Here is a 12,588-nt window from a genome sequence, read left to right as displayed (position 1 = left end):
CGCGTGCGCATTTTCGCCACTAGGGGGCGCTAACACACATGCGCGGCAACAGCACGCATGCACGTTTGTGTCACCGCCATGCCGGCGGCTGCGCCTGCCTCTTCCCTTCCTTCTTGCTGCCGGCGGGGGAAGGCAGGCGTGGCTGGCAGCGGCCCGGTACCGTGGCCTTTGCGGCCCGCCACCGGGCCTCAGACCGGGGGTTGATGACCCCTGCCCAAGATGACACACAGTCTCAAGTGGCAATCTTTGGGTGAACCAGCCAACTCCCTCTCTGCATTACTAGAGAGCACCAGGAGGCAGGCACACGCCTCCTTCTAGCCTTACCCACCTCCTGACCCACAAACAACAGCAGAGGTAAGTGTTGGCTGTGCTTATTCACACAGCTGGTAGGCGAGCTTGAAATAGCAACCCAATGAGTTTCCTAGGAGCCTGAACATATTGCACCTTGGTCCTGCTAAAATGAATTAGCATTTGGGCTGCCGTCTTAGGCAGATCTGCTTGACAGTAACTCTTGCTGAAGTGATGTTGTATTGTAATAATAATGAAAGTAATGGGGTGTTAACATTAGTCAAAAGTAATCTGTCGTGTTGTTCCCTATGGGACTAAATCACAACTAAACTTTAACTACATAAGGACCACTGTCTTGATATGCTTTAGCTTCTGTTTATTGAATAATTAACAATTTAAACATCGACAAGGGGGAGGCATTGATCAAATATGAATTCCTCAACCATTGCAGAAAATGGCACCAGAAACTTTTCTAAAACACACTCTGCAAACAGACCAAATGTAAAGGCATTGTTTTAATGGCCCTTTTTCATAGAAAGACTTTAGGGTGGGAAAGTATTTATTCGTGTACGTTGGAGAAATACTAATGTTCTGTTCTGTTTTGTTTTTATCAACATCCCTAGGGTAAAACCTCCGTGGCTATGATTCTTAACCATGCATCCCTTTCTTGTGAAGTCACAACTATGATATTAACACTGAAGAGCTCCTGCTCGTATCTTAAAGACATGCACTTTATTCTACCTGTTCAGCTCTCTGCCTCAGATTGGATATTGCAAAAGGAGAATTCCTCAAAATACTTAAGGAATTTACCGGTAAGGAACCAAAACCCAACCAGTCAAGTCATTAATTCTCCCCCCCCCCCCCCCCCGGTTACTTTTCTGTCCTTCCTTAAGGCTTCGGACTGGGTTAGAACAGGGCTTGTCCGGGTTTCAAGGGTACAGGATAGATGGTTCCAAAGACATGTTCACAAGGATATTAGAGCGAGCCTAACTTTAATGTGACCCAAGAGAGTGAATGATGCTGGGAGCATCAGTAAACGTAATTGCTTCTCCTTGGCATTTTTTAATAAGCATATCGGTATCTTCTGTATCTTCTGCATCTTCTGCCTTTAAAGACACTCATAGGAGATACCAGTCCATAATATCACATAATTAACTAAACCCATGCCAAAGTAAAAGCAATACAATCATTCATTCATAAATGCTACTTTTTAAAAAGGAGCATCGCAGTTTAGAATCCTGACCCCATGGCCCTCCATGGAACAAGAATGCTTGAACCCCTTTCCTACAATCACAGTCAGCTGAAGAAGTATGCTTGCACATGAAAGCTTATACCTTGAATAAAACTTGGTTGGTCTTAAAGAGGCCACTGGATTCAAACTTTGTTCTACTATATTCATATATTATCAATAAATTATCAATTATCATAATTTTTGATGTTCAGATAAATTCATTAAGTCTTGGGCATTGTTTATAGAGACAGTGCCTTCTTATGCATTTTAGTTTAATGCATTGTGTACATTTTATGAATTGTTTCTTTCTGTAGTTGATGAAATGTTGTGTTATACATTAGCGATCCCCAACCTGTGGGCGGCGGACCACATGTGGTCCTTCGACTAATTGGAGGTGGGCCCTGAAGGATGCCTTCCCCCCCCCCCCCCGGCCCTTTACAACACACTTCAGGTGTCCTTGTCTCCCATCACTCCCAGATGGGACTATCTCATTGCAGAGAAACAAGCTCAGGGTTCCCATTGATTTGTCATTGTCATGAGTTAAAATTTCCATGAAAATAAAATGTTCCTTATGTTCATTGTTGTGGCATGTCTGTATCTTATTTTGAAGGGATGTTTAAACATTACCATAGCGATCAGAGAGCGTTAGGACAGTGGGCCTCAGTAAAACTGTCAAGCGTTGAGTGGTCCCTGGTGATAAAAAGGTTGGGGACCACTGTTATACATGATACATTACATTTGTGTTTATATTCTATGTTATATATTGGAATGCTAATAATTTTTACCCCCTTCAAGGATCGCTGCCTTGTTGTGGCAAGGGGGCTTGTGTAGTTCAGTGAAGCTATGAGCTATACCGTGCAGGGCCACCCAAGACGGACAGGTCATAGCTGAGAGCTCTGACAATAGGTGATCCACTGGAGAAGGAAATGGCAAACCACTCCAGTATCTTTGCCATGAAAACTCTATGGACAGTTCCAAAAGGCAAAACGTTATGACGCCGGAAGATGAGCCCCTCAGGTCGAAAGGTGTCCAATATGCTACTGGGGATGAGCAGACGGCTAGTACGAGTAGCGCCAGAATGAATGAAGCGACTGGGCCAAAGCCGAAAGGACGCTCAGTTGTGGAAGTAACTGGTGGTGAAAAGACAGTCCGATGCTGTAAAGATTTTTATTCCATAGGAACCTGGAACGTCAGATCCATGAATCAAGGCAAGCTGGACGTGGTTAAACAAGAAATGACAAGACTGAACATAGACATTTTAGGAATCAGTGAACTAAAATGGACAGGAATGGGTGAATTTAATTCAGATGACCATCAGGTATACTACTGTGGACAAGAATCTCGCAGAAGAAATGGAGTAGCCTTCATAATCAATAAGAGAATACGAAAAGCAGTCTTGGGATACAATCCCCAAAATGACAGAATGATCTCAGTTCGAATCCAAGGCAAACCATTCAACATCACAGTGATCCAGGTCTATGCCCCAACCACTGCTGCTGAAGAGGATGAAGTTGATCAGTTCTATGAAGCCCTACAACACCTTCTAGAAGCAACGCCAAAAAATAATGTGCTTATCATCATGGGGGATTGGAATGCTAAAGTAGGAAGCCAAAAGATAACCGGGATAACAGGCAAGTTTGGCCTTGGAGTACAAAATGGAGCAGGGCACAGGCTGGTAGAATTTTGTCAAGAGAATACAATGGTCATAGCAAACACTCTTTTCCAACAACCCAAGAGACGACTCTACACATGGACATCACCAAACCGTCAACACAGAAATCAGATTGACTATGTGCTCTGCAGCCAAAGATGGAAAAGTTCTATCCAGTCAATAAAAACAAGACCAGGAGCTGATTGTGGTTCAGATCATGAGCTTCTTGTTGCAAAATTTAGGCTTAAATTGAAGAAAGTAGGGAAAACCACTAGGCCACTCAGGTATGAACTAAATCATATCCCCAACGAATACACAGTAGAGGTGACAAATAGATTTAAGGAATTAGATCTGATAGACAGAGTGCCTGAAGAACTATGGACGGAGGTTCGTGACATTGTACAAGAGGTAGCAACTAAAACCATCCCAAAGAAAAAGAAATGCAAGAAATCAAAATGGCTGTCTGAGGAAGCTTTACAAATAGCTAAGGAGAGAAGGGAAGTGAAAGGCAAGGGAGAAAGAGAAAGATACACCCAATTGAATGCAGAATTCCAGAGAAAAGCTAGAAGAGATAAGAATGCCTTCTTAAATGAACAGTGCAAACAAATAGAAGAAAACAATAGAATGGGGAGGACCAGAGATCTTTTCAAGAAAATTGGAGATATGAAGAGAATGTTTCATGCAAAGATGGGTATGATAAGGGACCAAAATGGTAGAGACCTCACAGAAGCAGAAGAGATTAAACAAAGGTGGCAAAATTATACAGAAGAGCTATACAAGAGCGAGCTTAACATCCCTGATGATCACAATGGGGTAGTTACTGACCTGGAGCCAGACATCCTGGAATGTGAAGTCAAATGGGCCTTAGGAAGTCTGAGCAACAATAAAGCTAGTGGTGGTGACAGCATTCCAGTTGAACTATTCAAAATCTTAAAGGACAATGCAGTAAAAGTGCTACACTCAATATGCCAGCAAATTTGGAAAACTCAACAATGGCCACAGGATTGGAATAGGTCAGTTTACATTCCAATCCCAAAGAAGGGCAATGCCAAAGAATGTTCAAACTACCGCACCATTGCACTAATTTCTCATGCTAGCAAAGTTATGCTCAAAATCCTACAAGCTAGGCTCCAGCAATATGTGGACCGAGAACTTCCAGAAGTACAGGCAGGATTTCGAAGAGGCAGAGGAACTAGAGATCAAATTGCCAACATACGCTGGATCATGGAGAAAGACAGAGAATGAGGTGGCTGGATGGAGTCACTGAAGCAGTAGGTGCAAACTTAAATGGACTCCGGGGAATGGTAGAGGACAGGAAGGCCTGGAGGATCATTGTCCATGGGGTCGCGATGAGTCGGACACGACTTCGCACATAACAACAACAATAATTTTTAAAGGATAATACAGTTCTGGTTGCAATGTAAAATCTCAATTGCACTGATGCAAACATGACATACATAATGTCTGTTCAATATTTCATGGACATTTAAAAAATTGTGACACACAGACATTAAATGAAATAATTCTGAATATGGGGGCTAAGTAACTTTGAAATCAGTGTAACTAGAGCAAAAATATAGGTCTGCTGAGATGGTATTGAATTAGGGTTTCCAGTCTCCATACTAGAGAGATCATTTCCTCTGAAGAAAATGGCAGGTTTGGAGAGTGTCATCCATGGTATCACATTCTTGCTGCTGCCCCTTCCCTGGCTTCACCTCTCCAAATCTCCAGGAATTTTACCATGCAGAGTTGGCTAGCCTCTCTGTTGTCTTTCTATACAGGTGAACTACAGACCACCATCTAGACTGGGAATTGCTGTTCCACTCACCAAAAACTTTTACAATGCTGACCCTGAACAGCCTAAAATGAGAGATCATTTTCAGGGATCAAAAGTAAGTCTTGGTAGCTACACTCAAGGAAGCTTTGATAACCTGTGTATATTCTCCATCCATGGGTTTTGCCCTAAGCATCCCACCTGAACCTACTACAGATTGTCTCCTACATGTAAATATGTATCTCACCTGCCTGCCTTTCTGCTACCCAGGATTTTATAGTTGCTGCTTGGCTATTGTTGCTCATTGGTAGTAATGCTGGCTTCTAACCAAATTTTAGTTTGTAATGGGAAAGAAGCAACCATATTTCACAGGGCATTTCCACACATCAAAAAAAAAATAGCGTTACGGCAGCAAAATGGCGTAGCACTAAATATTATCATGCCTCCAGCCATTCTTCACCTTCTTACTGTCTAGCTTCCGTCTGCTGCCTTTTCACACTTCTTACACTCCACATTGCCTGCTGGAAATGGCAGAAGAGAGTAATGCACTTTACATGTGACTCTCTTCTGCCTGTCAATCAATCCTGGCAACCTATCCCCTTTCTCAATGTTTGAATGGTCCCACAATGCTAGCTATTTCTTTTAATCAATACTTCTCAGTTGAAACGCCTATGCATCTAATCATTGATGCATAGTGATTTTTATTGCCACTCCTCGTTCCAGATTTTGGGGGGGGGGACCTTAGAGAGGCATGCTTTGTGTGACAACATTGGGGGAAAATAATTTTTGGCTTTGCCTGCACACTTGTATGCCTATTCGTTGCTCCAGGCAGCTCACTAAAGGCCAACATAGTTGACAGTGTAGTAGGTCATGATTATCATGACGAATCAGAACATTCTGATTCATTTTGGGGTTTGGAGTGTTCATGAACTGAACCATGGAACCCAACCAAAGCAGAAGCCATGAAACAAACTGGCAATTTTGGGCCAGTCTGTTTTGTTTTCTTTCTGCTTAAAAGTGGGAGAAAGCAAAAGGGACCACACAGCAGACAGGCGCCAGACCCTGCTATAAGGCTGTGAGAAGGAGGGAAATTGATTACTAAAATGGCTGCCAGCCCTTTAAACCTCATAGCTTGGCAGTTCCTTGTATAGCTCTAGGTTCTATGTAAACCTCCATGAGCCTTCAGGGAGGGCAGTATATAAATGTGAAAATAAATACAATTAAGAAAATTAAGAAAAGTAATACTTCTCCATTTAAATGCCTATGCATATAGATGCATGGTGCTTTTTGATGGCTACCCCTTTGGAATCATGCAAGTTTTTTGATACTTCTAAAAATTAATCTCATTCCTGATTTATTTGGTGGGGGGGACCTTTACAGAGGCATGCTTCCTCCTCCGGCCACTTCCTACCCAGTCACAGATTGATTGAAGCTAGATTGATAGGTGCATTTTTTGTCGTTTTTCAGAATTTTGGAACAATGGGAGAAACTGAGATTCATTTGGTTTGCATGTCTTTCTGCAGGCTTCTGGGATTTATAAGCAGTGTGCTAACAAAACAAAACGGTCAGAATGTGGTTGTACAGAAGATATGAAGTTGTCATTTTATGTTGCCTTTTCAGACTGCAAAGAAAAGGTAAGAAACACTTGCCATAATGCTGGAAATGTTTTTGCAATGGAATTAAACTCAGTAGGATGCTCTAGCCAATATGTATACTCCTGCAACTCACACACATGGCTGGCAGCTCATCATCTGCACTCCTCCAGTCCTGCATAGTGCAGAGGGTTGGACTAGATGACCCATGAGGTTCCTTCCAACTCTATTACTCTATGATTCTATCGATAATGTTTTTCCCTCCTGTTCCCAGCCATCCGCCCTCTTCTCTGTCACATTGTGCATCTGCCTCTCTTACAAAAGTGGAGAGTACTTTGCAGTTATGTGTTAAAACTGCTAGCTGGCCAGCATTGCAGTCACCTGATTATTTTATCTAAGGGATTTAATAACAGATGGTCTAATAGCTGGGGCTATCTCAAGTGCTTGGACCAAGAAACCAATCAGAGCTCACACAAGGCAATGTGGGGAGGCAGAAGGAAAACAGCAGAAGTAGCTTGTGGATGAAACTGGGAGGCCTTTTGGATAAAGCACGGATTTCAACTCGTGGTGAATGCACAGCTTGCTGTCTGGGAATCCCCTGCCTACCGAAGGAATGCCTGTTTGTTTCTCCTGTGTAAGGCATACTGCTTTCCAACAGCTCAAATGCAGCCAGATGTGTGAACAGAAATAGTGGTCCACTTTCCTGTCTGTCTAGTGGACAGTGCAGCCTTCAGACAAATTATACCTTTGACTGATCACTAAGAACAGAATTGTGTGGCTGCAAAAGAGTTGCCTCAGATCAGACGAGAAACCCGCATGGTAAAATGTAACTTACACGGTGCTGTATCTCACATTGACGTAGCCCCCTATTAATCCATGTAGTTTGGAAGCTAATCTCTTTCAACCATTGGTATCTATTTTCAGGCAATCCGGATGAAATATCCAATCGTAAAACTCCCCCTCAGTTTCACAGTCGAGAATGAGGATGGATCTGTAAATTTGTCTTCTCCTTACTTTGTCATTATAACAGAAGTCAACAACAGAACAAACTGGGAGATCTCAGGTAGGAGAGACAGGAGACTGGATAAGGAAAATGGAATGAGATTCTGCAGTTTCCCGTCAAACCATCAGCGCTTTGTGCATTCATTTCTTAGTTGGTCATCTTGTTCACAGGATGGCTATAATTACCGGGATTACCACACAGGGGCAACCCTCTTACAGCCTTATCCTAAGACCTCAGCACACTGTACTGCTCTTGTGCCTGCTCTGTAGAGGAGGCGCAAGCAAACAGAAGCCACAGCAAGTCCTCATCATAGCTGCCTTTGCAGTCTTGGAGCTGGGGAGCACAGGAAGAAGCAGCTGTGCAGTCTGTTGGCTGGTCACATGGTCTTGTTCCTGGGACAAGACACAGCGGGGCGGAGCCTGGCCAGTGCATGCAGCTTGCATCTGGGGGAAAGGAGGAGCTGCAGGAATTTTGTACTACCTGCCCTCTCCTATTTAACTGGCTGCTGCTGGGCTGCTCTATGCATAAAGGTTAATGGAGACATAACACAGACTGTCCATTACTATTGTTGAAGGACATGGGATAGGTTGCAGAACCCTTCCATTCTTGAGTACAACTACTTCTACCTTTCCATTACTGGATGTAACCAAGGTTGAGTTGGTACCTTGGCCACAGTTAGCCACAATTAACGGTAATCAGAATCCCAGCATAATGTTTGCTTGTGCCTTTATTTCACATTCATTAAACTCGATCCACATGCTGTAGCAGAGAAATACATAATAAGTGTTGCTGTGCATGAAGGCATGTCTCTGATCTGCTCAAACGTTAGAAAAGGTATGCTCTTTAAGACACAGCTATATGGTTATTCCGTTCCTACTTCCTGGAGTCAGCTATTGAATATAAAGAATGAAAGCATCACTCGTGGATTATTTTAATTACTTTTCAGGAACCAATGCAACATCAAGCATGTTGAAAATGAGAAATTACTTGGGACATAGACTTAAGAAAACACTGTACAATCCAGATGGTCTCACTCTTAGCATACATGTAAGTTTTAGATAAAATACCTGTTTTGAACTAGAAATTCAGACACGGGTATCTAAATCCCTCCAGAACTGTGTGCCCTTTGTACATTTCTTCAAATTCTGTTAAGAATGTTATACAGTATCAGCAGTTCCTTGTGTTGACTTATTGGGAGGGGTCCATGTGATGATTGTTTATCATGTCTCATGTTTTATTGGTAAAATTTGGCCAATGTATGTCATGAACCCCTAGTTCCTGACCTGCGGCTTCCGTCTTAGCGGTTGTTTTATTTCCTTATGCTCCCGGATCTCCCACTGTGTTGTGGCACTCTCCCAGGCCCCTCTCGAGAATGCCATCTCCCATCTCCACTTGCATTTCAAAGGCTCATCCTGTTTCCCACTTACATATCTCAAGGCTATTCTCACCGGCCAATCAGTCTAAGTACCAGATGGCTGCTCTGGCTGTTTTGGCACCATGTAGATCAAAAGGTACTGTATTGTTCCTACCATGTGAATCAATGTTCCCACCAACTGATGCCCCGATGCCCCCCCCCCTTGCGTAGCTCAGATATATATACTGACTCAGTGTCTCTGTCAAGATTCCTGTCTTCGAGCTTATGCAATGGGCTGATCCTGATTCTCCAAATAAAGACTTTAACTTAAAGCTTCAACCAGAAGCCCAAGAGTGATGTCATGCAAAGCAGCTGGGTTTCAACCGCTTGCATCAATGTAACACTTGTCTAGCTCCTCTAGTCCATGTTGAATCCTCCACCTAAAAGTACAAGCATTCTTCATAGTGTCTCTTTTCTCATAGCCTTCCTTTAAACATCTGCTGAGTGAATCATAATAGTCTTGGGACATTGGAACCTCTTCCTGGGTATCTAGATATCCTGTACACCAGGTCGGAGGCAAGTCCCAGACCACAACAGTTCTCCAAGCAAGAATTCCAATCCAGAGTCTAGGGACACAGTCCAGAATTACAGTCCCAAAGTAGTCCAAGGTCAGACAGCCAGGTTCTAAGTGCGAAACCAGCCAGCCAACTGGTAGGATCATCATTAGAGTTACAGACAAATTGAGTCTTCACTGACTATAGCCTTGTTCAGGGAGTTTCCCCACAGGTGTTTCTGGGTCCCATATTAGATGTCTCCCCACAAGCTGAGTCAGCACCTCTATTCATCAGGAGAACTAGGGCTCAGATCCTGTGGGAACATCAATTTCTGCTAAGACATCCTTAGCAGAGGGGGAGGCATTAGTGTTCCAGGCATGGTCCCCTGCACCTGGACCATGTCTCAGCAGTCAACTTTAGGACAGTTTCAATGCATTTTAGGTACAACACCTATAAGAGAAAATATATTTCCGCTTATTTGGTTTGGCGGATGGTAGCTCCTGCAGTCCAATAGCCAACATCCTGAAAGTGCTGTTTTCGTGCAGAATCTAGTACATTCAGGAATGACTACCACAGTTACTTGGAACCCGGGCACAGTTCTGAAAAATTCTGAGGGGCATCTTCCTCCTCAAGAAGGAGGATTTTAACCAACAGAGGCTTAGAAAGTCCATATCAGAAGAAATGGTATGGGAGCCAACATCCTTCCCAGGAAACAATTTTAGCCAATGAAGGCTAAGGGACTACAGCAAAAGTAATCCAGTCAGTGACGTAAAAGCAACAGTCCAACAGCAAAATCCTGCATGAAAATACAAAGAAACTTCCTGTCTTCATAACTCCTGACTACTGCTTCTTCATCTAAGGCCAGTCAGCAAAAAAAAAAAAAAAAAACCCAGCCAGAAGAGTTTCTAAAATGTTGTTCTCTTCTTTTTCTCCAGCTCAGGGGTGACTACTAGCCCTCAAGCTCCAGAAGCCAACAAGGCTGCAACGAACAAACTAGCTACATACATGCATCGCTTCACCCAACAGCCTACATTCCCATAGCGCTACATCTGAAATGTAGAGACAAACAGCTGGTTTACAGCTAAATGCCCCATGCTGCACCTCCCAGAAGAGTTCAGTCATGCCCCTGGTGTTCTGGGAACTGGGAGCAATCTCAGGTGTGACTCAGCTGTAGAGGAAAGCCCAGCCACAAATTAACACCCAACTCTAAACTTACTCTGCGGCAGTAATGGCAACTCTACCACCACAGGACCTGCACACGATCATCCAATGGTGTTATTCCCAATAGTGTGAAATGTTCTTCATCTGAACCCCTGACAGGGTCATCCAGATTACTGTAACCATCTTCACAGATAAAAATCACTTGCATCCCTTTTGATTTAATTGCCAGAATTTGTGCCATACAGCGACAGGATACCCAAAGTATGTTCTAAACCAGGGGTAGTCAACCTGTGGTCCTCCAGATGTCCATGGACTACAATTCCCATGAGCATTTGCTGGCAGGGGCTCATGGGAATTGTAGTCCATGGACATCTGGAGGACCACAGGTTGACTACCCTAAACTATAGGCACACAATGTAGCGATCTTGCTGAAGCCACATCTGGATATAGGAGGTATCTGGATGGCAGACTCCAGGCCTGTTGTGTATGGTGACTTGAGTTTCATGAAGGTGGAAAGGCATTCGAATGAACTTTAGTTTTTACAACATGAGGAAGTTGACCGATTGGTTAAAGTGATGCTGCTGAATGCCTGACTTTTGCCTATCTTATTTGTTTTTTCCCCCCACAGGGATCGGAGCTGTTCCATTTCAGGGTGACAACTATTCCTGGAATCTCCTTTTGTAGCTTATTTGATGAATTTCAGGTAAAGTAAACCATCATTAACTTTAATTATCAATTGGAAGATATAAACAATAGAGTACAGGTTTATAACAAAAGAAAATCCTGAATGTTTAGCTATTAATTGTAGCAGGTATTTGTTAAATCGCAGCCACAATAGGTCTAATAATGAAATATGCCATGAGGAGCGTACCAGAGGGGATTCAAATAGCTAAGAAGAGATTCTTCCGAAATGTCTTAAGTGCCTTCTGAGACCTGCCAAGGGTAAATTATTAATAAGAAAACATAGTGTCCTGGACCAGGGTCTGGGAGATGTGTGTTCAACTCCCACCCCACTATAGAAGCTCACTGGATGACCTTGGACAAGTCACACAATCTCAGACTCACTTAGAGCAGTTGTTCTCAACCTTCCTAATGCTGCGACCCTTTAATACCATTCCTCATGTTGTGGTGACCCCAACCATAAAATTATGCAAGTGTTCTTTCACAGAAATTAAACTGAAACTGACCAATGGCATGAAGATCCATGGTTCATGAGTGTATATAAATTATTTTCTTACTGGGGTTTCTCCATTCAGTTCTGCCTTTTGGCCCACCATGCCAATCTCACTCTTTTCCACTGCTCCAGACAGACGAACGCTCTATCTCAATCTACCCCACGAGGCTGTTGTGTACATGGCACAGCCCCCTGGGCCAAGCTGCTTGCCCTGCTGCGACCCCTCTGAAAGGGTCATTCGACCCCCAAAGGGGTCCCAACCCCCAGGTTGAGAACCACTGACTTAGAGGCTTGCTGTGAGGACCAAATGGAGAAGAGAATTATGTAAGCTGCTTTGGGCTCCCGTTAGATATGTACTATATAATGTTGTATCTCCTGAACTTTCAAGTGATGGGCCACTCACTAGATTAAAAAGTAAGAATAAGGAAGTTAGCTATGTACTAAATGCAAAATGTAGTTGAGCTTTTAGAACTGATTACTGCCTCCCACATCTCCAATGTACATATGTAGTAAACAAGTATGCACAGCATTATTAGACAAGAAGCCACGTATCTGCATTATGGAATCATAGGGTTGGAAGGTAACTCCAAGATCATCTAGTCCAACGCCCTGCACAGTGCAGGAAATGCACATTTGCCTGCCCACCCACAGGAACCCCAATTCCATGCCGAGACGATCCCTTCAAAAACCCAGCAATAGTTAATCTTGTTACATTAGTAAACTATGTCACAGCATCTACACACAGCCACATGATGCTGTGACACAGTTTACTAATGTAACAAGATTAAGGGGCTTTACGCACCGGG

General features: G+C 43.3%; 1 protein-coding gene across 2 annotated transcripts in view; it reads left to right on the top strand.

Moving 5' to 3' along the window:
• Positions 1-12,588, top strand: part of LOC143830670 (cation channel sperm-associated auxiliary subunit beta-like) — a 92,235-nt gene that overhangs the window by 67,599 nt on the left and 12,048 nt on the right. For both annotated transcript variants that reach the window (XM_077323499.1, XM_077323501.1), the window contains exons 21-26: positions 912-1,100; positions 4,952-5,062; positions 6,468-6,578; positions 7,461-7,599; positions 8,486-8,586; positions 11,237-11,311. In XM_077323499.1, the coding sequence (XP_077179614.1) occupies positions 912-1,100; positions 4,952-5,062; positions 6,468-6,578; positions 7,461-7,599; positions 8,486-8,586; positions 11,237-11,311 (726 nt within the window). The remainder of the gene's footprint in view (positions 1-911; positions 1,101-4,951; positions 5,063-6,467; positions 6,579-7,460; positions 7,600-8,485; positions 8,587-11,236; positions 11,312-12,588) is intronic.

The sequence above is a fragment of the Paroedura picta genome, chromosome 2 (genome assembly GCF_049243985.1).
Source record: "Paroedura picta isolate Pp20150507F chromosome 2, Ppicta_v3.0, whole genome shotgun sequence".
Taxonomy (NCBI): Eukaryota; Metazoa; Chordata; class Lepidosauria; order Squamata; family Gekkonidae; genus Paroedura; species Paroedura picta.
This window is presented reverse-complemented; position numbering and strand designations above follow the sequence as displayed.